At 41.4% G+C, this 26,644-nt stretch overlaps 1 protein-coding gene across 1 annotated transcript; it reads left to right on the forward strand.

The window, feature by feature from the left end:
• Nucleotides 1-10,044: 10,044 nt before the first annotated feature.
• Nucleotides 10,045-26,639, forward strand: LOC124145426 (solute carrier family 28 member 3-like; the record flags this gene model as incomplete). The annotated part of the gene is made up of 10 exons (XM_046515189.2): nucleotides 10,045-10,268; nucleotides 12,468-12,603; nucleotides 13,455-13,646; nucleotides 14,423-14,584; nucleotides 15,373-15,498; nucleotides 18,021-18,151; nucleotides 18,370-18,538; nucleotides 20,754-21,011; nucleotides 23,599-23,779; nucleotides 26,514-26,639. Coding segments are annotated over 10 exons (1,608 nt in total), but the record flags the coding sequence as incomplete, so codon positions are not given.
• Between the last annotated feature and the right edge of the window lie 5 nt (nucleotides 26,640-26,644).

Below are 26,644 nucleotides of genomic sequence, written 5' to 3' on the forward strand. Positions count from 1 at the left end.
TCGAAAAACTATTGTATGGGTACTGTGTTTACGTCATTATAAGAAAGGGCGCCTTAAAATGTATACAATTGATTCGTGTTATATCAAGGCATTCAGAAAGATGACGCAAGTATGAGACGTACCAAATTGGTGACAACACGACCACGGGTGGTACCAGAAACATTATCAGCGCGAACCGGAATTCGATCCCACAACTGTACGTTCCTGGCACGCCTAAGGTTCGCAATTCTGCACAGGACCCTCAAAGGTCTGGGCCACACTTGTTCACATTCGACATTGTCGCAATCTAACACGCTAGTGCTGGCCAATGACAGCTCGACAACTAGAAATGCCAGAGCACGCTGAAGCTCGATTGACAATGTCAGTGACAATGTCAATCTAGCAAAGGAAGGAGCTTGATGAAATCGTTCGCACGCAGTAAATTCCGATGTCAAACACCGACCGATTCCCGACGGAAAACCGACGGTTAGAAAGCGTCTAAAAAATGTCGCTTTTCAGCCCAATGCCCATATAAAAAAACGACGTTTTTGTGTTTGCAGTGTTAGAAATCCTGCTAGTTTTGACCCTTAGGTGAAACTTTAATCCTCCAAAAATTGCTTTCCACATCCAAATGTATTTACTTTATCGTGGCACACACGCATACCGTTTTAAATGAGTTGATAATGGGGAAACACACACGCACACATACACACCCAAGCAAGCAGGCATAGGCACACATACACACATGGTCATGGATAAACAGACAGATTAACAGGTGTATTCAGTGTTATCGCCATATGGCCTAACGTACAACTGATACTCACTCATGACATATAGCCACTTGAATATAGAGAAATTACATCTTCTGGAATCTTATATTAAAAGCGTGTGTTGTATGACTAGCTACTGAAAGGATAACATGTTTAATGTGTGAGTGGATAACATATGTCAGTAACATTTCAGATTCATGGCCGGTATTCAAGAAAGAAAGATGTGGAGATCTTAACTTGGAATACATGTTACACTTTACATAAGACGTGGAATTCACTATTAACATCATCAATATCTTTAGATTTACGACACATATTTACATTGAATTTTAATGAAATACAGATAAATACATTTCAGGTTGAAGATGTGACTTTTATTTACTATAATGTCTAAGATAACGGGAAGAAGAAACAGTTTCATACCAGCTTTGTGCAAAGATATCTTTCACTCGCCGCTTAAATATTGCCATAAGCACTTGAATGGTACCAATATCCCGTACCATCCACAGAAACGAAAAACCACATGTAAATTATAGACTCCTTACTTCCGATACCCAGTGATGTTTACTGTTTGTTCGTAGCATCCAAATGGTTCAACAATTTATAACATTGAAACTGATATCTGCATGTTTCCAATCTTAGTAACTTTATCCAGTATTTAACTCCCTTTACTTGGCTATGCACAAACATATTGCAGCGTCTAGTTTCAACAAGAATTGCTTTATTTGACGCATAATTACCTATAGAAGAAGGTAGGTACTTTTTCGATGGCAGCACATTTTTTGTTCTCTATATTTCGGAACCATATAGGAGTATAGGTGCAAGTTTTCAGTTAAAGATGCTACGTGCAGTTAATATGATATATACTTGTTTTGTTTGAATCATTTGCAAGTTGATGACAAGCTACTGATCACCTTAAAAGAGATGAAGACATGATACCCAAATATTTATAGCAAGTTACAACCTTGACCGAAGCATTTTCCATAAGTCGACTTGAAAACATAACAATATCATCAGCAAACAACAGGATAATAATATCAACAATATATTGATTCACAAATATACTATAATTAAATTGGTTATGAATTTCAATAACACGTTCATTAATAAAGAAAATGAACACACCAGGACAAAACAAATGCATCCTTTTCTTACACCTCTTGACGTTGAAAAACAGTTGTTTTTTTAGTTGTCAGTCATTGTACATGCTTTTACTGACAAATACATCACTTTGCAGAACATGAAATAATTTCCTATGACAACCCTTGATTACAAGTAAATACAATAACTTTCTCCTATCCAGTAGATATATATCGAAGCCTTTCTTGAAATCAACGAAAGCACAGTATAAACGACCCTTTGATTTGCATAATTATATATTTCCAGCATAACGACTGTAAAAGGAACATATTATCAATGGTAGAATAATTCCGGTATAAAATCATAAATTTCCGTACATGTTCTCGACATTTTTCTAACACAAAAGCAAACATTACGTCTTGCACCTGGTCTCAGGGACGTCAAAGATCACTATGGCTCGGTCACTTGAGGCCAGATAATTACCTGGTGATCAACTAAGTGTCCCCTTATCCATTTCCATCGGTATACAGTAAACTACGGTTATAACGAACTCAAAGGGACTACAAATTTTAGTTCGTAATAACCGTAGTTCGTTATAAGCATACAGAAAACTACGGTTATAACGAACTCAAAGGGACTACAAATTTTAGTTCGTAATAACCGTAGTTCGTTATAAGCATACAGTAAACTATGGTTATAACGAACTCAAAGGGACTACTAATTTTAGTTCGTTATAACCGTAATTCGTTATAAGCATATATACAGCATAACTACAGCATATAGTCGGGACTAAAAAGTTAGTTCGTTATATCCATTAGTTCGTTATAAGCGTGTTCGTTATAACCGTAGTATCTGTATTTTGTTCAAAATCCGCGATGACGGCGTACAGGAAGAACGTGTACACCGTATTCATACAATCGTGGAATTCTTACTTTTTCTTTAAATATTAAATGGGTGAATATTGTTTTACGCCGAGGTCGGCATTACCCCCAGCGGGTCGGCAACAATCGACTGTTGGTCAGTAAGTGCACTCTTTCTTCGTACGATGACTCGCAGTTAAACCGAAAAATAAAAAAGGGTAAACTATTCATATTGTCATTGATTGTCCAGAAAATGATCCTGTAAGTCAATTTGACTAGTTGCCTTGTCAAATTGACTTTCAGGGCAGTGCCTCTACTTCGAACATTAAAGGCAACATGGTTTGACGGCCAATTACACAAATTAATCAGTGATCGGGCGTACCTGACGTAAACAACAATTGACCAACTTGAGGATAATATTTTTATAAATTATTACTGAATGTTATTTGCCAAATTTAAATTACAAGACGCACATCTTTTTCTGTCTCCGATTATCGTTCGTTTTCTGCAAGCACTTCATCTAAACTCACTCCTAGCATCAACTGTATCTTGATCATCATTAACAAACCGGTGAAACGGTACTGCTTTAATGGTTCGCCTTATAGTTTGTAGTGGAGCCTATCGTTACGCTCAACCAAATGTTTTCCAACAGACTCCAAGAGTAATGTTATATTTTTTTCAACAATTATTGGGCGTTCAACAGGTATTTAATATACATGTGGGAACAAGCTGGACAAAAAACATAATTTATCTATCCTCCTCAGCACGAGGGGCGGTCGGGTAGCTTTGTGGTTATACCGTTCGCTCGCCACGCCGAAGACCCGGGTTCGATTCCCGACGTGGGTACAATGTGTGAATCCCATTTCTGGTGTCCCCCGCCGTGATATTGCTGGACTATTGCTAAAAGCGGCGTAAAATCATACTCACTCACTCACTCCTCAGCACGAGGGGCGGTCGGGTAGCTTTGTGGTTATACCGTTCGCTCGCCACGCCGAAGACCCGGGTTCGATTCCCGACGTGGGTACAATGTGTGAATCCCATTTCTGGTGTCCCCCGCCGTGATATTGCTGGACTATTGCTAAAAGCGGCGTAAAATCATACTCACTCACTCACCCCTCAGCACGAGGGGCGGTCGGGTAGCTTTGTGGTTATACCGTTCGCTCGCCACGCCGAAGACCCGGGTTCGATTCCCGAAATGGGTACAATGTGTGAATCCCATTTCTGGTGTCCCCCGCCGTGATATTGCTGGACTATTGCTAAAAGCGGCGTAAAATCATACTCACTCACTCACTCCTCAGCACGAGGGGCGGTCGGGTAGCTTTGTGGTTATACCGTTCGCTCGCCACGCCGAAGACCCGGGTTCGATTCCCGACGTGGGTACAATGTGTGAATCCCATTTCTGGTGTCCCCCGCCGTGATATTGCTGAAATACTGCTAAAAGCGGCATAAAACCATACTCACTCACTCCTCAGCACGAGGGGCGGTCGGGTGGCATTGTGGTTAAACCGTTCGCTCGTCACACCGAAGACCCGGGTTCGATTCCCGAAATGGGTACAATGTGTGAAGCCCATTTCTGGTGTCCCCCGCCGCGAAATTGCTGTAATATTGCTAAAAGCGGCGTAAAATCAAACTCACCGACTCACTCACTCCTCAGCACGATATTCGAGTACAGGTAGCGAAACACACCAACCGCAGTTTTGCAGCAACTGTCCCTTACTTTAAAATTACCCGTGGACACATTCAGCACAAGTAATGATGTTAACAAGGAAAGGACTAATTAAGTATATGAAACATAGGCAGGTTTATTTACTGTGTGAGTCTGGATCACATCATCCAACCATAGCTGTACGCCATAGCAAAGCGTGTTGCTGTACTCTCTGGGTAGACGCTCTGTCATAAGACTGAAGAAGCTAGACTTCCAAAGCTCTCTAAGGCAAAAATTATTAGTTTAAATCATAATTTATTGATTATATAAATAATAAGAACAGGTTGTTCCAAAAAAAAAAAGAACTGGCGTCCTTGTACTGTCCATTTATCTAAACTTGCCGGGGGCACGGGTGGCCCTGTCGTCTAAGGCGGCACGATTCGCTGTGCAGAGTTGCGTCCCTTGGGCACGCCAGAAACCTATGAGTGTGGGTTCGAATCCCGGTTCGCCCTGATTATGTTTCTAGGTTTGTCAGCACCATACCCGTGCTCGTGGGTTTCACCGACGTGGTAAACGTCTAAGACCTGCATCACTTCGGGCTTTCCTCCCACATTAAGCTGACACGCCGTGATATAACTGGAATACTGTTAAAAGCGGCGTTAAACCCAACTCACTCACTCACTCACTCTAAACTTGCCTATTATTAGGATAGAATTACTATACACCAATGGACGACTCACCATTCAGTACATACTTGAAGTAAGGCTAGAGGAGTCTGTCATATCGGAATGACGAAGCTGTATAGCTGGTGTCATGTTATGCACGCTCTGGTTGTGTTGCCCATCACATGTCTACCAGCATTGTCTAGGGATCCTCTTTCGAGACATGGCATCATTTGCGGCTCATAAATGTCAGCCCACTAAAGCATTATGAAATGACAGACATTTCGTGTTACAGGCCACACGTGTCAGGTTAAACGTCGTACACGTTGCAGGGCGTATCCTGGTCCGAACCCCTACCACGATGATCTTAATATTTCATATGTTTATTTTCTGTTAGTGACTTGTAGTAGAATAGGTCTTCAGCAACCCATCCTTATCGTAAAAGGCGACTATACTTGTTGTAAGAGGCAACTTGGTTAATTCATGTCATCGAATTCCAATTGCGTGGATCGATGCTCATAATGTCGATAACTGGATTGTCTGGTCCAGATTCGATTATTTACAGACCGCCGTCATGCAGCTGGAATATTGCTCAGTGCGGCGTAAAACAACAAACCAAACCAAAACCAAAACGAATAAGGTGGTAAGTTTTTCACCTTCTCTGCACATTCATGTCGGGCTTGATAATGGAAGATCCGGGGTAGAATAGGTCTTCAGCAACCCATTCCTGCCGTAAATGGTGACTATGCTTGTCGTAACTAACGGGATCAGGCAGTCAGGCTCGTTATGGTTGAAGCATGTCATCGATCCCAATTGCATGGATCGATGCTCATGACACCAATCACTGGATTGTCTGGTCCAGATTCGATTATTTACAGACCGCCCTTATACAGCTGGAATATTGCTGAGTGGGGCGTTAAACAACAAAGAAATAACAAACTTAGTGACGTTGGTTGAGTGTGCGTCCCAGCTTGTCCAATACCCTGGATCCGCATCTGGTAGCCTTAGAGTTTCAAAGTGCGCAGATATAAGGCTATATACCTTTTCAGTTTCTAACACTCAGTCATGTACATTACTGCTACATTAATATATGTTGTGCTCCCATCCATCATCGCAGATGATATATGATATTAGATGACAGACACGTCGTGTACTTTTAAAGATACACGAAATAATAACTAAATTCCAATTGGCTTTCAGGAAAAACATATTATTGAGTCATCAAATGCATAGTACGTTATATTATTTCAAACATCTCCGGTTCTTGTGAAATCACTTCTCAATAACGTAGGAAAACAAGCGCCAAAACGTAACCCTTACTGCACTAATACTTGTAGGCTAACGCATCTCTCATCCTGAGGATATAGGAGCCCCTCCTGCTTACGTCAATATGTCCATAGCAGAAGGAGACAATGAACTTCAGACTGAAAACTCTGACAAACACAAGGTAAGCTGGAACAAGAATATGTATGTGAAGGTCAATTTGGATTGAATTTTATTGTTACTGCACATTCAGTCTTCCTCACGACCGGCTACAGATCTGGGCCGAGAATAACCTGGGCGTGTAAGTTATGAGAGAGTAGAGAGAAGGGAGTTTTGTGAAGTCCTAACTCACAAATGCAAGTAGATGCACACGCAAGATAAGAACACGTTCACGAACCATCACGGACCGGGACACGACAATGAACATGCACACGCACCGCGACACGTAAACGTACATGGACACGTCACACGTACATGTACACACACGCGCAAACACGTACACACACGCGCGAACACGTACACAGACGCGCGAACACGTACACAGACGCGCGAACACGTACACACACGCCCGAACACGTACACAGACGCGCGAACACGTACACACACGCCCGAACACGTACACAGACGCGCGAACACGTACACACACGCCCGAACACGTACACAGACGCCCGAACACGTACACACACGCGCGCACACGTACACAGACGCGCGAACACGTACACAGACGCGCGCGCACGTACACACACGCCCGAACACGTACACAGACGCGCGAACACGTACACACACGCCCGAACACGTACACACACGCGCGAACACGTACACACACGCACACGCCCGAACACGTACACACACGCGCGAACACGTACACACACGCCCGAACACGTACACAGACGCGCGCACACGTACACACACGCCTGAACACGTACACACACGCGCGAACACGTACACACACGCCCGAACACGTACACAGACGCGCGAACACGTACACAGACGCGCGCACACGTGCACACACGCGCGCACACGCACACACACGCGCACACACATGCGCCTACACGTACACACACGCGCGCACACGTACACACACGCGCGAACACGTACATACACGCGCACACACACGCGCGAACACGTACACACACGCGCACACACACGCGCGAACACGTACACACATGCGCGAACACGTACACACACGCGCGCACACGTACACACACGCGCGCACACGTACACAGACATTCGCACGAACATTTACATGAAAACGCTCATGAACAAACATATAGAGAAGTGAACTACAAGTACACACACAGTCACCCAAATACGCGAGGCCATAAGTGGGTTTGAGACAAGTCCCAGGTTCCTGTTAAAATCAAGCGACAGTGTATAAATATTATTTTTTAACCGGCAAATCAACCGCGTTGCGAATGAATTGTTCATGAATATTCATTATGATAATTTTGCTCACATTTCGGCTAACACATGTTTTCGCAACTTTATTTTATTGAATATGTATATGTCAGGGCAACCAGCATGATCAGCGATCAATGTTCTGTTTTTGTAAAACATAATTTGTTTATTGACTAATTTCAGGAACAGATTAATCTTTTTTTCAACAAAAAGTCAAGCTATGCGTGATGACACGTGTCTATTTCATGTATATTTCTGTAGGACCACGTGGTCGAGGGAACACATACTGTGGCGTGACATGATAAAGATGATTGTTTAATTTATGCACATAATTTGACACACCCACAAAGTCACCAGCCAATCAACTAGAGTTGTATTAAACAACGTCCATATGACCTGTCAATCAAGACAAGTGGCGAGAAGAACTGCAACAGTCAGACTGTAACGAACCGGAACAAATATGTCAGTGAGAATGCGGCTGTTTCAAATGACATCGTCAGTAATTAAAACCGCCAGATTCAAACATTATTTCCCTCAGAAAGGGAAGACAAAGTTGGAAAAATGCGGGTTAGAAATAAAACCCGAAGATATGAAATTTGTGGAACCGAGGCGAGCGAAAAAGACACGCTTGCACACGCTTGCTGTTTCATTTCTTCTCGTACTACTGCCTAGAAAAATGCTTTCGACGATGAATATGCACGAATTTCGGTAGAACGTCCTGTGAACGATGATTCAGTTAAGTGAGTGAGTATGGTTTTACGCCGCTTTTAGCAACATTCCAGCAATATCATTGCGGGGAACACCAGAAATGGGCTTCACACATTGTTCCGATGTCGGGAATCGAACCCGGGTCATCGGCGTGACGAGCGAACGCTTTAACCACTAGGCTACCCGACCACCCCGATTCAGTTAACCCGAAAGGCAATTACCTTGACTGTTATTGGGATTCCCCGACATTCCGCCATGGCGAAAGTAGCTTAGTGGCCATGGGCGTGGTTTAACTTTTCACTTTCATTGGAAAATGATAGCAATACGCGTGATCAATTCAGTTAATCCGAATGCAGGAATTTCAGTAATTTTGTTTGTTTGTTTGTTTGTTTAACGCCGCACTCAGCAATATTACAGCTATGTGACGGCGGTCTGTAAATTGTCTGGACCAGACAATCCAGTGATTGACATCATGAGCATCGATCCACGCAATTGGGATCAATGACATGCATCAACCAAGTCAGCGAGCCTGACCACCCGATCCGGTTAGTCGCCTCTCACGACATGCATATTCGCCTTTTACGGCAAGCATGTGTTGCTGAAGACTTATTCTACCCCGGATCTTCACGGTTCTTAAACCGGGGAGTCAAAATATAGTTTGTTGTTCAATAAATTGGTAGAATGCACAGATGCACAACAGTATTCCCGCTTGATTCGACAGGTCTGCTTTACCTAAAGCAAGAACACTGTTGCAGGCTCTCCTTCCACATTAAACAATTTATATCATTTTTTTACCAGTCAACCTGAAGTGAAGGAGAAAACTACAAAAAAAAGAAATTGAATTGCTTTTTGTCCCCACCAACCGACAGGTTTTTTCCAGTTTAATACCCATAAAGCAAGTACATTAAATATACATGATTACATCTCCTCATTCAATAAAATATACATGATTACATCTCCTCATTCAATAAAAACACCCGTGAAGATTCCGGGGTAGAATAGGTCTTCAGGAACCCATACTTGCCGTAAAAGGCGACTATGCTTGTCGTAAAAGGCGACTAACGGGATCGGGTGGTCAGGCTCGCTGACTTGGTTGATGCAAGTCATCGATCCCAATTGCGTGGATCGATGGTCATGATGTCAATCACTGGATTGTCTGGTCTAGACTCGATTATTTTACAGGTCGCCGTCATTAGCTGGAATATTGCTGAATGCGGCGTTAAACAACAAAAAACAAACAAACATTCAAAAAAAGGTCCCCAGCAAGCTCAGCTGGGCGTTAGAGGTGACTTAATGAGTCGGGTGGTCAGGTTCGGTGACTTGATAGCGTGTAATCGAACCCTGACGTTGTGGATCCTTGCTCATAATATCAACCACGAACATACGCAGACCTCCGTCATCGTACGTTGAATAATGCTGAGTGGGTCGTTAAACAAGAAACACACACTCAGTACATATACATGTATCTCTAGTTTCAGAACTACGATTATGATGACCTGGAGGAAACAACGCTGTCAACATTCCCCATTGACGTCAACAATGACGTCAGTAATGACGTCAACAACGACGAAGAAGAATATCGCGAGTATTACCTAGAAATTGGCGGAGTGATTAATCGCAGCAGGTTATCGTTGTGGGCAAGGATTATAAGGCAGAAAAGGCTACTGAAAGCTATACTGTATGCTGTGTTATTGATGGCATACCTCGTCTACTTCGGCTTCAGCATGTACCACTCCTTCGGTGACGAAGGATCAGTGAGGTTGCTGATAGGAACAATATTCCTTCTTCTTGTCATCGTTAAGGTGAACTTCTGGACACGGATACGTCGGTGCCTCAATGTATGTCCAAGGAAAGGACAAGACAGCTTTCAGACGTATCCTTCCTTGACAAGAGGGATAAGATGGTAAGGATCTCACCTTCTCTATATAAGGCTTGACATGAGAAATAGGATGGTAAGCCTTTCAACTTCTCTATATAAGGCTTGACATGAGAAATAGGATGGTAAGCCTTTCCTATTCTCTATATAAGGCTTGACATGAGAAATATGATGGTAAGCCTTTCAACTTCTCTATATAAGGCTTGACATGAGAAATAGGATGGTAAGCCTTTCAACTTCTCTATATAAGGCTTGACATGAGAAATAGGATGGTAAGCCTTTCCTATTCTCTATATAAGGCTTGACATGAGAAATATGATGGTAATATAAGCCTTTCAACTTCTCTATATAAGGCTTGACATGAGAAATAAGACGGTATGCCTCTCACCTTCTCTATATTGGGCTCGTCAAGAGGAATAACATGATACCTTCTCCTCTACTCAACATTGGGCTTGTCAAGATGAATAAATTCGTATACTTCTAACTTTCTCGTCATACGGTTTGACAAGAGAAGCCAATAAACAGCGTTATCACTATCCCCGCATTAAAATTCTGTTTGTTGAATATAAACTATAAAAAGAGTCCTATAAAAAAATAAGAAGAGATAGGGCCAATGGTCGCTTTATGGTATCATAAAAAATGACTAAATGTAAAATTAATAAACACAAAAGTCCCCTGCTCTGGAAAAAAAAGTATTCAATTCTCGAACTCAGTCTTGATCAGTTTCTCTTAGATAAGCAAACTTCGGTAGTTTCTGAGAAAACTTGTTCCCATTGCAGACACTGCACTGTGTAAAACAACATTGATCAAGTGTGGTAACTGTGTTTGCTAAAAATATGTAACAAGCGAATTAACTCTGGCAAAATAATTTACGGCACCAATTTTTTAAGCAATTCTTAACAAGTATCTCTTAGATAACCTTGTAACATTAGTAGTTTGTGAGAAAATTTGTCCACACTGCAGACACTATGCACTTAGTTGAAAAGCACAGAGCAAGGGCCATAACATGTTAACAAATGAATTTAAGACACCAATTTTTCAAACTCATTTCAAAATCATGACCAGTGCTATAAGTTCCATTTTTTTAACTTAAATAGTTCCTGAGAAAGTCAGTCGCCTTTAATATAAGAAGCGAACAAAAAGACGGAAGGACGGACGGGGGAATTCCGTTCCTTTATTCCCCGTATCACTTCGTGGAGGGGGATAATAAGATGGAAAGGTATGCACCTTCTCCACATTCATGTTGGGCTTGACAATGGACCGGAATATCCGGGGTAGGATAGGTCTTCAGCAACCCATTCCTGCCATAAATGGTGACTATGCTTGTCGTAACTAACGGGATCCGGTAGTCAGGCTCGTTGATTTGGTTGAAGCATGTCATCGATCCCATTTGCATGGATCGATGCTCATGACACCAATCACTGGATTGTCTGGTTACAGACCGCCGTTATACAGCTGGAATATTGCTGAGTGGGGCGCAAAACAACAAACCAAACCAAAACCAAAACGATTAAGGTGGTATGTTTTTCACCCTCTTTGCACAGGCCTTGACAAGAAGAATAGGATGGTATGTTATTTCCCCAGGTACGTAGGGCACCTTGTCAAAGTCTAAAGTAGTATTAATGGGCTCAACAGATGTGTTCCCATCACTTCTATCACAAGATGTTAATGTTGTTTTTTTAAATGAACTGTATGATCAATTTATCTAAAACCACATGATCACATCACAAGATATTGCAACTCAACAGTTCCGTATTAGGACCTCAGCAGAACACCCATCCCCGCCAAAAATCAAAATGGTCCCTCCTTGACGTCACATTGAAGTGGCTTGCATTTGCCAGTGGTCTGTTGTATATTCATAAATACAATATGTCTCAACCTTGATTAATGTATAAAAAAAAGCTCCCTGCAGAATATATGGTTGTCTGTGTCCAATGTAAGTGACCGATGCGTAGAACGCCGCAAAGAAGTCCTTTGCATACTTGCTTCTATTTGTGCGGGAGTGTATTGTGTTCAAAGACGGATTCCGTTGTCATCACGTCCGACTTCCACCTGTCTCATGTAAGAATCTTTTTTATATTGTCAACGCCCGATGTTGTAAAAGGCAGCGTGTTTAATGTCATATTCTGTGTTCGTTTGCACATAGCAGATCGAATACTCAAATAACAAACTCAGATCACAACATAGCCAAGGAAAATGTGATTTTGTGGATATCTTCTTCTTCAGGATGCTATATGTTGCTATGGTGATATTTGTTGCATCCTACATGGCGGTCCAGTCCTGTCCAAGGAACCTCGTATCAGTGGGAGGTCTCGCCTTCTTCATCGTCGTTGGTTTCATCATCTCAAAGCATCCGGATAGAGTAAGTAATTCAATTCAGACGATTCACTGCCACATATTCATAGAGCATGTTCCTGATCGAGTGGATGAGGTCAGGTCACAAGATGAGATAAATATGTGTCCGGCATGAAGGGTACTATTTACCTGTTGTTGTTGGACATGAATATAGCCTTTCATCACTAAATACGTAATGAGTGAGGTGAGATTCATCTTTTAAGATATCTAATGAGAGCTTTTGGTAATAAATAATGTTCAAAATTATTAAAACGCCTCCTTTATCAGCTTCTTAATTAACAATTAACAATTTGTGATAATCTGAGCGGCTACTTCAATTTTTGTAATGCTTGAACTAACGCAAGAATGAATTTATGTGATAATTGTGTGAAGTACGGTGGGTTGAAATCCATGTGACGTTTATCACTTTGACTACGGTACAGACAGAACAAGAATCATAAACCTGGTTAAGAAACACACTTGACGAGGAAGGTACAGTGTGAATCAGTACCAGAAAGACAACGGGCGTTATCGCCGTTTCGAATGATACTTGAATTCTATCATGTTGTATCAGCAGGACGTTGGATGAAACCTATGGCAACTTTAAGTATATCTCTTTAAGTATATAGTCACGGATCATCATCCCGACAACTGGACCAGTTTCAGCAACAACTTGCGTTAAATTGTTTTTTTGTGTCTGGGGAGGTGTGGTAGCCGGTTAAAACGTTTGCTCGTCAAGCCGAAGTCCTGGGTTCGATTCCCCACATGTGTATAAAGTGTGAAGCTCATTTCTTGTGACCCCCGCCGTGATACTGCCGGACTATTGCTAAAAGCGGCGTAAAACGATACTGACCCACTCACATATTTTTGTCTGTTCAGGTAAACTGGCATGCAGTATTCTGGGGAATTGGCACTCAGTTCCTCTTTGCCTTTTTGATATTACGAACAAGTTCAGGCTACAGAATATTCTACTGGCTTGGAGAAAGAATTGAAGAATTTTTGAAACATACGGACAAGGGCTCTGCATTTGTGTTTGGTCAATCCTACAGAGACCATAAGTTTGTGTTTGCCGTGAGTATAGAGTAGTTTTATGTCTACTCCAAATAGTTCTACCTTCTTCAACATCTTAGTCTCAGATGTAAATTTAGTATCTTACATTTACCAATTGCTTTCATCTCCTATACCTGACCTTGTGTTATTTCGGGGAAGAGGAGGGACCCTGTATCCACTGCGCCGCGGTATGATAAACGTACGAAATGCTTTAATGTGAAGCTTACACTATACTGAACGAGAGATTTTCAACGACACATTTCGACGTTCATACGCTTTTCACAGGATTGCATTCTTGAAGTGACGCAAACACTGAGGGACAACGTCCACATCCCTGAGTAATCCCTGGGAATTATCTGGCACGAATAAACACAGAAACGTTGTTCTGACCATAAGTTTAATCTTGAAGTAAATGTGTTTGCATATATTGGAATTCGTCAGTTTATTGCATGACAGTCATCGAATATCCCTGGCGGTGGAGTAGCCAAGTGGTTAAAATATTCTCTCGTCACACCGAAGACCTTGGTCCGATGGTTGGTTGATGCATGGCGTCGTATCCCAATTGCGTGGATCGATGCTCATGATGTCAATCACTGGATTGTCTGATCCAGACTCGATTATTTACAGACCGCCGTCATATAGCTGGAATATTGCTGAATGCGGCGTTAAACAACAAACATCACATGACATCACTAATTCTCCAATGCACTTGTTACAATGTACATTGTTTAACCCACTGATAACAATGACTAACGACATCGGGGGGCTAACCGTTGCTAATTAATGGCTGTTTTCAGGCAATGCCGCTGGTGATCACAATGAGCGCCACAGTGAATGTGTTGTACCATTACGGGGTTCTCCAGGCGTTTGTGGCCAACTTTGGATGGTTGCTGACCTCCTGTCTCGGCACAAGTCCTATTGAATCCGTGAACGCTGCATTCAACATTTTTCTTGGTCCCGTGAGTTTGATGCTGTTAACGTTTGTTATGTTCATGATAATAAGTACATAACTGATGCGTCAGAATCCATGAACATTTGAATGCTCAGGACGCTACATTATCATTAGCTGGGTGAATGGATCAGTGTGCACTCGAATTTCATTTTCAGCTCCCTGGGGAGTATACAGCCCAAGGTGCCTAGGAGGCAATAGAACGTTTAACAGTCACATTACCATGTCATCCTGCCGACACCACTGTATTAAACATTCAACTGTCACGAAATAGGTCTCCAGCAACCCATGCTTACCGTAAAAGGCGACTATGCCTGTCGTAAGAGGCGACTAACGGGGTCGGGTGGTCAGGCTCGCTGACTCGGTTGATGCATGGCGTCGTATCCCAAATGCATGGATCGATGCTCATGATGTGAATCACTGGATTGTCTGGACCAGACTCGTTTATTTACAGACCGCCGTCATATGGCTGGAATATTGCTGAGCGCGGCCTGTGTTTTCAGATGAACCGTTGACTTGCCTTCTTTGCATGTCATTGTGGTTGTGCCCCTCTGGGTCAAGATACGCTCACCTTTTCGCGAACATCTTTTATCATCACTACTCGACAGTAATTCATAAACACATACTTATAGTACATTTGGAATCGTATATAGAACTCTCGTTTAGCAAGGATGTCTGATGACTATATAAAGGGTTGTCTCATTTTAATTTACTTTCCTGACTCAGGCTTGGCAGAATATCAAATGAGGAAAGTTGGATTGGATTGGGTTGAGGTTTGTTTGTTCCACTGTATTGCAGCCAGAAGCACCCATACCCGTGAAACCATTCCTGAGCATCATGACGTCATCCGAGATGCACGCCATCATGGTGGCGGGGTTTTCTAGTATTGCTGGGAGTGTGTTTGGGATGCTTACAAGCTTTGGCGTAAGTAGAACCGTGTTCGGCATGAACGTGATAAAGCAAAGTTTTAAGCTCGTCCTAGATTTGAAAACCGTAATATTCGGGCTTCAATGGACACAAAGGTTTTAACATATTTTACAATTCCTTGTAACAACGCGATTCAATTGTCGTTGAACCATATGGCGCCATTCAATTTTTAATGACGTCATTACGTGCCATTGACACAGCATCATTGTCCCAAATATGTCACAGCCATATCCATGTGGCTGATTTTAACTTTTGTATTTTCCATTCCGATGAAAAAAAATTCATATTTTCATATTCATATTCATATTCAAGATTTAATAAAAGGACATTGTCAGACTAATGGTTGGTTGGTTTGTTGTTTAACGCCGCACTCAGCAATATTCCAGCTATATGACGGCGGTCTGTAAATAATCCAGTCTGGATCAGACAATCCAGTGATTAATATCATGAGCATCGATCCACGCAATTGGGATCGATGACATGCATCAACCAAGTCACCCGATCCCGTTTGTCGCCTTTTAAGACAAGCATAGTCACTTTTTACGGCAAGCATGGGTTGCTGAAGACCTATTCTACCCCGGAATCTTCACGGGTCGTCAGACAAATGCGTGGAGTTGATAGTGATCACTTCGTAAATGTCCGGATTGAGATATAATATTAAATCCAAACCACCGCACACTGTTTGAATACGAAAGTATAATTATCAAAACCGCAGGTTATTTTTTCGGGAAGGGCAAGCTTCCCCGTTTCGCGAATACCTGGTGTCATCATTGATTTTCAATAATGGAATTATCTCTTTCGGTGGATAATCGATACTGGTTATTCTCTGGCGTTGACGTCATATATCTGCAAATCATTTTCAACTATGAAGGTACATTATTCCTAACAGCAAAAACGATTCCGAATATTCACATATTACCTTACTAATTACTCGAGATCTTTCAGAGATGGAACACCCCCCTTTGAAATAGAATTAAACACATTGTTGCATTTAGAACTGTGTTAATGTTTAAATAAAACTGTCATACCACAAAATATAGACATACGCTTGACCCGTGAAGATCCGGGGCAGAATCGGTCTTCAGCGACCCATGCTTGGCGTAAAAAGCGACTATGCTTGTCGTAAGAGGCGATTAATTGGATCGGGTGGTTAGGCTCGCTGACTTGGTTCATGCATGTCATCGTATCCCATTTGCGTGGATCGAAGCTCATAATGCCAATCACTGGATTGACTAGTCCAGACTCGATTATGTACATACCGTTACGGCGTTAAACAACAAACAAACAAAACAAAAGATGTACGCTTGATCAACTGCTGATGGCAGCACTCGGTGATCTCATGAAGGAATTCAGCTGCAACACTCCATTGCTAGCATTACTTCATGTCATCGTATCCCAATGGCGTGGAACGATGCTCATGATATTAATCACCGGATTGTCTGGTCAAGACTCGATTATTTACAGACCGCCGTCATTTAGCTGGAATAATGCTGAGTGCGTTAAACAACAAACAAACAAAACAGCTGGTATTACTGATGCTGGAGACTGACGATGTACTTGGACTCTTCTTAATAGTAGACCCGTGAGGATTCCGGGGTGGAATAGGTCTTCAGCAAGCCATGCTTGCCGTAAAAGGCGACTATGCTTGTCGTAAGAGACGACTAACGGGATCGGGTGGTCAGGCTCGCTGACTTGGTTGATGCATGTCATCTATCCCAAATGCGTGGATCGATGCTCATGATATTAATCACTGGATTGTCTGGTCCAGACTCGATTATTTACAGACCGCCGTCATATAGCCGCCAATCTTAATAGTATGACCAAGGATATCTTCAGCAACTTCTTTTGCACTTACTGTGTGTGAGTGAGTGAGTGAAGCAGCTTCCAGCAATGTTCCTTCAATATGACGACGGGGGACACAAAAAAAGGGATTTCACTTATAATGCTTTTGTGGGAAATCAAACACATGGCTACCCCACCGCCCTTATTATTTTTTGTACAGTAAACCACGGTTATAACGAACACGCTTATAACGAACGGACGGATATAACGAACTCACTTTTTTTGGTCCCGACTATTTGCTGTAGTTATGCTCTATATATGCTTATAACGAACTACGGTTATAACGAACTAAATTCGTAGTCCCTTTGAGTTCGTAATAACCGTAGTTTATTGTATATCCCTAAAAAAAGACAGTTTAACCATGACAATGTTAACAGCTTTGTAGCCGTAAAACAACTATCACAGTGTCCGTATTTCGTTGTCTAATGATGCCATTTAGGACATGAAACCTATGTAGTTTTAGTCGTGATATTCAATGTGATGTTTACTACTGTTTTCAAATGTCATAACAATGACCCTCTGCATTTTGACCTCGATAATACAACAATGTGGAAGTCATTGTATCACAGTAGATATTTTGTCGCCATATATTGCATTTACTACTGTATTTATTTGTTCAAATGTCAGAACATGGCCTTGCGTTGTTCCACGGTGTTCCTCTTGCTCTGTGTCTCCAGGCTCCGGCAAATCACCTTCTTGCTGCCTCCATCATGTCTGCTCCTGCTGCTCTGGCCATGGCCAAACTCACGGTACCTGAGACGCGCTGGACCAAGATTAAGCCCAAGGATGCCTACACTATCAAGACAAGGTAGATGAATCTCTTGCTTTCTGATGAGTGAGTGTTAATTGTAATGTATGCTGCTGCTCTGAGGTCGGTTTTGAATGTTCATGCATTTCTCTACCGTCGTATAGCAGAAGTATTGTTGGGTCGTTACGCTATACAAACAATCACACATGTACCGTTTTTGGAAGATTGTGTTCGTGATGGCCGTTACCGATAGACCACAACGTTATTAACTTTTTTAGCAAGTTCCGGAACGTGGTGGAGGCGTTGTCAGTGGGAGCAGTTGATGGCATAAAGCTTGTCGCCACCATCGTGGTCAACCAGATCATCTTCATCGCCGTCATACACTTCATTGACACGACCATGCTGTGGCTCGGAGAAAGGGCCGGTTTCCATGACGTCTCATTTACGGTAATTCATTTGAATGCCTTTTGGGGGTTGAGTCCCGTCCGGGATTCGAACCCACACTTGCCAGAGTAAGGGACGAGACTCAACCCAAAAAAGTACGAGAATCTGTACTTTACTAAGAAAGTGTTATCCTAAATATACCATCAATACATTTGACCACTTTCTTAATGGCATTGTGTATTCAGAGACTAATATATAAAATATTTTACACGAAGGTTCAGAAATTCAAATACAGGATCAATATTATCTCATTAAAAAACACAATTAATAATTGATCGAAAGAGGTTGTTTTGTATACTTATTAAGGAATGTTTCATACTATTTTCATCATTTCAGCAACATTACTGCAGCCAAAAAAGTAATGGATCATATCATCTTCTGTTCACGAACATCACAATCTGGTGTTTCACTTACATGTATAATGAGCTTAAAATCCACTTTTTACACGAATCAATGATACGTATAATCTTAAACTGCAATTCCTTCATCTTATAGTGGCAGATCTATAATAAAAGTATATATCTTGCCGACCTTTGATCAATCAACAAACTTATAAGGCATAGTGATTTTCTTTCCCATCAGAATTGAATAAAAATGTTTAGACTTTATATGTTCGTTTATGATCTTGCCCTGCAGCTCTGGGGGAGCATCAAACAAAAACCGAATTCGTTGTCTATAAGGGTAATTCATATTGCACCCACTTCATCTTTGAAAACCCCTTGTAATATTATTATAATATCTATTGGTTATATTCAGATTATATGCCTCTTGCAGTTCTTGTCGTGTCATTAACCTTCAACTATCATCTAACAAATCTCTAACAATTCCAGATTCTTGGTTAAAAATCATTTTCTATTTCTGCAATATAAACCCAGCAACAGCATTGATTTATAAATTGATGGTAAAAAAATATTAAGGTTATTAACATCATAATTACATCTCAAAGGAAATGGAAGACTTAGTCCTCCCACTTTATTAAAACACAAATCTGGTATCAACTTCCAAAAGCCGCTGGAAGAAAAGAATCCAGACCGAAGCCGAAGCTCCACCACGTTCCTTTGACTTTATCATTTCTGTTTGTTTCAGTTTTTCTTTTTTGTAATTCCAAATAAATTCAAAATTGATTTCTTTCCATAATTTTGATGGCACTTACATCATGCTACTTTGGTAAACTTTTTTTGAACAACCTTACCCTTTAGATAGAAAAATTCTTCCAAAATGTGATTAATTCCTTTTTGATCAAATTTGGATTTTTTTCTTTATTTTTAAAATTTGAGGTTTAAGACTTTCAGTTGCCAGTGTACAAATTCCATTTACTCCTGTTGATAAGAGGGGATTCTGAATTGGTATAACACTACTCTTTTTCACATTTATCTTCAAGCCTGTTATGTTTTGCGAGTTATTATAAAATTCAACTGCTTTCGTTACTAAGCTCAAAATCTTAACTGTCAAATTTGTATAATCTGCAAATTAAACTCCTTTCAATTCCTTATCCCCAATTCTGACTGCCCGAATAACCAAATTATTTCTAACTTTAATATCTATCACTTCAGCAAAAAATATAAAAAAAATATATAAGGGCTTAAAGGGCATCCTTGTCTGGCACCTCTTTATGAAGGAAACCAATGTGTTGCTTTACTCTTGTCAATATTACAACTCTGAGGTTTATCACATATGCTGGAAATCGGACATCCACGTTAAACCGTGTTATCTCAATGGGCTAGCACCATATAACTGTCATTAGCCCGCACAAGTACATGCAGCCACACAGTCCGTCAGCCACGCCGCATATTAGTACAATAATCTTGAACGCGACGTTAATCCCGATTTCACCTCATATACAATAGATAGTCACTGCAACTAAATCTACGTATCAGCCAATGAAAACATTTGTCATGCACCGCTGCACTGCTGTTTTGGAATCCGATTACGGAGCGTGGGATTTCAGCACTTTCCCTTGGACATTAAAATACTTTCTAGCAATGTTGTGATTTTTCACCGTCGGGATTTTACTTGATGTAATTAGGAAAATTGATATTCGCAAAAAAATCGCAATTCACCTTTACTTGCTCTTTAGTCAGCTTACTTTCAGAAAACGGCCACATGCTTCCAGATTCTGTTACCGATAGTGATAACATGTTGTATGCAAATACAGATGCTTATCTATCTATGTTTTAGCTAACCATATACACAGATGTTATATCTGTCTGTGTTTCAGCTGATTTGTTCCTACCTTTTCTACCCACTGACCTACCTCATGGGGTTCTCGAGTTCAGATCTCTTCAAGATGGGCGAACTGCTGGGAATCAAGATATTCGCAAATTCATTTGTGGGATTTCGTGAGTTTGGTAAACTTGTGCTGAACCGTGTCGATCTGGAAGAGTACGTGACTTCAACAAACGGAAGCTGGCACTGGGAGGGAGGCAACGTCATCCTGGATTCGACCAACAGAACCCTGATTGGAGGAATACTCACAGTGAGTATATCTTGACCAACAGAGCCCTGTATAAAGGAATACTCACAGTGAGTATGTCTTGACTAACAGAGCCCTGTATAAAGGAATACTCACAGTGAATATATCTTGACCAACAGGACCCTGTATAAAGGAATACTCACAGTGAGTATATCTTGACCAACAGGACCCTGTATAAAGGAATACTCACAGTGAATATATCTTGACTAACAGAGCCCTGTATAAAGGAATACTCACAGTGAAAATATCTTGACTAACAGAGCCCTGTATAAAGGAATACTCACAGTGAGTATATCTTGACCAACAGAGCCCTGTATAAAGGAATACTCACAGTGAGTATATCTTGACTAACAGAGCCCTGTATAAAGGAATACTCACAGTGAGTATATCTTGACTAACAGGACCCTGATTGGAGGAAAACTCACAGTGAGTATATCTTGACTAACAGAGCCCTGTATAAAGGAACACTCACAGTGAGTATATCTTGACTAACAGAGCCCTGTATAAAGGAATACTCACAGTGAGTATATCTTGACCAACAGAGCCCTGTATAAAGGAATACTCACAGTGAGTATATCTTGACTAACAGAGCCCTGTATAAAGGAATACTCACAGTGAAAATATCTTGACTAACAGAGCCCTGTATAAAGGAATACTCACAGTGAATATATCTTGACCAACAGGACCCTGTATAAAGGAATACTCACAGTGAATATATCTTGACTAACAGAGCCCTGTATAAAGGAATACTCACAGTGAAAATATCTTGACTAACAGAGCCCTGTATAAAGGAATACTCACAGTGAAAATATCTTGACTAACAGAGGTCTGTATAAAGGAATACTCACAGTGAATATATCTTGACCAACAGGACCCTGATTGGAGGAATTATCACAGTGAGTATATCTTGACTAACAGAGACCTGTATAAAGGAATACTCACAGTGAAAATATCTTGACTAACAGAGCCCTGTATAAAGGAATACTCACATTGAATATATCTTGACTAACAGAACCCTGTATAAAGGAATACTCACAGCGAATATATCTTGACTAACAGAGCCCTGTATAAAGGAACATTCACAGTGAATATATCTTGACTAACAAAACCCTGTATAAAGGAACACTCACAGTGAGTATATCTTGACTAACAGAACCCTGATTGGAGGAATACTCACAGTGAGTATTTCTTGAGTAACAGAACCCTGATTGGAGGAATACTCACAGTCAGTATATCTTGACCAACAGGACCCTGATTGGAGGAATACTCACAGTGAGTATATCTTGACCAACAGAACCCTGTATAAAGGAATATTCACAGTGAGTATATCTTGACTAACAGAACCCTGATTGGAGGAATACTCACAGTGAGTATATCTTGACTAACAGAACCCTGATTGGAGGAATACTCACAGTCAGTATATCTTGACCAACAGAACCCTGATTGGAGGAATACTCACAGTGAGTATATCTTGACTAACAAGACCCTGTATAAAGGAATACTCACAGTGAGTATATCTTGACTAACAGAACCCTGATTGGAGGAATACTCACAGTGAGTATATCTTGACTAACAGAACCCTGATTGGAGGAATACTCACAATCAGTATATCTTGACCAACAGAACCCTGATTGGAGGAATACTCACAGTGAGTATATCTTGACCAACAGAACCCTGTATAAAGGAATATTCACTGTGAATATATCTTGACCAACAGAACCCTGTATAAAGGAATATTCACAGTGAATATATCTTGACTAACAGAACCCTGTATAAAGGAATACTCACAGTGAATATATCTTGACTAACAGAACCCTGTATAAAGGAATACTCACAGTGAGTATATCTTGACCAGCAGGACCCTGCATAAAGGAATACTCACAGCGAATAGATCTTGACTAACAGAGCCCTGTATAAAGGAATATTCACAGTGAATATATCTTGACTAACAGAACCCTGGTTGGAGGAATACTCACAGTGAATATATCTTGACTAACAGAACCCTGTATAAAGGAATACTCACATTGAATATATCTTGACTAACAGAACCCTGTATAAAGGAATACTCACAGTGAATATATCTTGACCAGCAGGACCCTGTATGGAGAAATATTCACATTTAGTATGTCTTGATCAACAGAAACCTGTATAAAGGAATATTCACAGTGAATATGTCTTGATTAACAGAACCCTGAATAAGGAATATTCACAGTGAACATACATGTATCTTGACTAACAGAACCCTGTATAAAGGAATACTCACAGTGAGTATATCTTGACTAGCAGAGCCCTGTACAAAGGACTACTCGCGGTATAGTTGGATCAACAGAGCCCTGTATAAAGGAATGCTCACTTTGACTATATCTTGACAGATCGCATCTGAATGGTTTCATAAAACTACTGTTGTCACTAATGTGATAGTGCTGGAATATTGACTAAAGCGGCATAAAACTATACTCACTCATATATTTTTTTCAATCCTAACTACCGATCTTGCAGTTGTTTCTAATCCATTCACATTAATATACCACCATTCATGGATATAAACGAACCTGGCTTCCGTCAACACCCGATTCGTGTTTTATTTCAGAGGCGGTCTGAGGTTATAAGCACGTATGCCATGTGTGGTCTGAACCATCTGGGTGCTGTGGGCGTCACTATGGGCGTCCTCACTGCCCTGGCACCCAGCAGGAAGGATGTCATCAGCAAGTATGTCGTCAGAGCTAACATCACTGGACAGATAGCCTGCTTCATGACGGCGTGCATTGCAGGTAAGATAGGGTGTCCAGGCGTGTATAGGCCTTGACAAGGTAGCATTACAGTACTGGTCAAATCCCTTGCCTCATGAGGGTGTGTATTGCAAGTAAGATAGGGTGTCCAGGTGTGTATTGGCCTTGACAATGTAGCATTACAGTACTGAACAAATTCCTTGCCTCATGAGGGCGTGTATTGCAGGTAAGATAGGGTGTCCAGGTGTGTATTGGCCTTGACAATGTAGCATTACAGTACTGGTCAAATTCCTCGTCTCATGAGGGCGTGCATTGCAGATAAGATAGGGTGTCAAGGTGTGTACAGGCCTTGACAATGTAGCATTACAGTACTGGTCAAATTCCTCGTCTCATGAGGGCGTGCATTGCAGATAAGATAGGGTGTCCAGGTGTGTACAGGCCTTGACAATGCAGCATTAAAGTTCTGAGCAAACTCCTTGCCTAATGACGGCGTGCATCACAGGTAAGGCAGGATGGGAAACATGGAATATAAAACACGTCCCAAAGTTTTAACTTATTTAATTTACAAGCCGCATTGGACGTGGATGAGAGTTATAAACATCATAAATGAGTGTTTTTATCTATGTTATCAACCGATTGTTGTTCAACATCTGTCCCAACAATCGCTTAAGTTGTTTGTCCCCTTATACGGAAGACACGTCCAGCAGTTGTCAATGTCGCATGTGCAACACGTTTTTCGTGACAAGGAGCGCTTATCTTTCAATAATCTGAAGGTCAGTGTGTAACCCGAACGCTCATTCCAATCTGAAGATCCCCAGCTGACGGTTCCAAGGTCACATACCAAAATATACATTCTTCAAAAAATGAAACGCACAGGAAGATTTTTTGTAAATTTATTGTACCTAATAAAGTCCAATATATTAAATTTAATATCATAGATACAAAAATGAAATTTTGGTGCTCGATAGTCACATATTGTCGTTGTATAAAGGCATTGAAAACTGTTCATTGTCATGTCACATAAGGCCACAAGGTTGCGCTGAACTCAGTATCTCGTTTGACCGCCCAGGGCAGCAATCACGGCTCTTCATCTCCTCGGCACTGACTGGATAAGTGTACGAGTTCTGTCCTGCGGAATTCTGCGCCATTCTGCTTGTAACCCGTTGGACAGTTGTGGGAATATCTGTGGCATGTTCTGACGTTGACGTACACGTCGATCGAATTCATCCCAGAGTTGTTCGATTGGGTTGAGATTTGGAGATCTCGATGGCAACGGCAAGTCGTTGATGTTGGCATTATGAAGGTAGTCTACCGTGACACGAGCTGTGTGCAGTGGAACGTTGTCCTGTTGAAACAGCTCCCTCTGGCGGTCAATGATTGGAAGAAGGTTAGGTTGAAGAATTTGAATTGATTCATGTAGCTATTTGCTGTCAAATTTCCCTGAAGTCAGATCTCGTGGTGTAGGAGATGGCTCCCCACACCATGACACTACCGCCACCGAATTTGTCGAATTCACGTACACAATGTGGGACAAAACGCTCATTTTGACGACGATAAACAAGTTGTCTTCCATCTCGCCGTTGAAGAAGAAATTCTGACTCATCGGTAAACCACACTCGTCTCCAGTTTCTCAAATTCCAAGGCTATTAGGTATGGCACCAACGCAAGCGTCGCTGTCAATGGATCTGTTGCAAGACAGGGACGACAACTGGTCTTCTGGGTCGGATTCCAGCCTCGCGAAGATGGTTCCTGACAGTTTGGTCCGATATCCTCCTCAAACCAGGGATGCGTCCTGCAGTCTCTGTAGCTGTAGCATTGCGATGATATCCCAATACAGCCAACATTTTCCAATAACATATATCAAATTTATATACCCTTTTTTGTGTAGTTAGGTTCAATGAACTACATACTACTTAAGCGTTTCTTTTTTGAAGAGTGTATTGGGACAGGTCATTTCACCCCGCAGGCCCAGTGTCATCAGAAATCAGGGAATGAGTTAAGTTCACAACTTTGAAAAAAGCAATTTCAAGGATCTGTGAAGATCCGTGTACGATTGGTCTTCAGTAACCCACGCTTGTCGTGAGAGACGACTAACGGGATCGGGTGGTCAGGCCCGCTGACTTGGTTGATGCATGTCCTTTCCCAATTGCGCAGATCGATGCTCACAATGTCAATAACTGGATTGTCTGGTCCAGACTAGTTTATTTACAGAGGGTCGTCATATAGCTGGAATATTGCTTTGTGTGGCGTTAAACAATAGATGAACAAACAAACAAACAAACAAATTATTTCAAGAACGCTGTCGCCATCTATTACTGATTCAATGAAGCAAACGTAAAATATATTGAAAGTACAAAGTTGTTCTGCAGATTGTTGCCATCACTTAATACGTTCATACATTAAGCGCAATAGCTCACTGAATCGTTTTCTTACAAATGTTTACGTCAGCAATATTAGCTTCACAGACTGCTATTTAATCATGAACACAGACTACAGCACAAAATCAGTGAAACGATACAACAGCACGCCCATTTTATTATCAGCCATTCAGGAAACAGTATTCCGATAGTGGGTGTGGCCAAATGTTTTTCGGTTTATGGTAAAATTGCTTGGTTAACCAATCAACTTCCACTTGCAATATATTTACAGTAAATAATTCCTAAATGTACCTGAGAAATATGTGACAAGATGACGTGTACGCGAAAAAGACAAGAAACATTTTGATAAATCAAGAACGATCACTTTTAACTTAACGCATCACATCCATATCTTGCAGGGATGCTGTACAGCCAGGACAATGTGTAGCAGTACAGGCATGTCGCGCCATGGATGGTACGACTTGTCGTGAACGCCCTCATGGGACACCATCAAGGATGATGACAATAGAAAGCCCTGCACATGTTCCGT

The sequence above is a fragment of the Haliotis rufescens genome, unplaced genomic scaffold (assembly GCF_023055435.1).
Source record: "Haliotis rufescens isolate VD_foot unplaced genomic scaffold, xgHalRufe1.0.p SCAF_10, whole genome shotgun sequence".
NCBI classification, from domain to species: domain Eukaryota; kingdom Metazoa; phylum Mollusca; class Gastropoda; order Lepetellida; family Haliotidae; genus Haliotis; species Haliotis rufescens.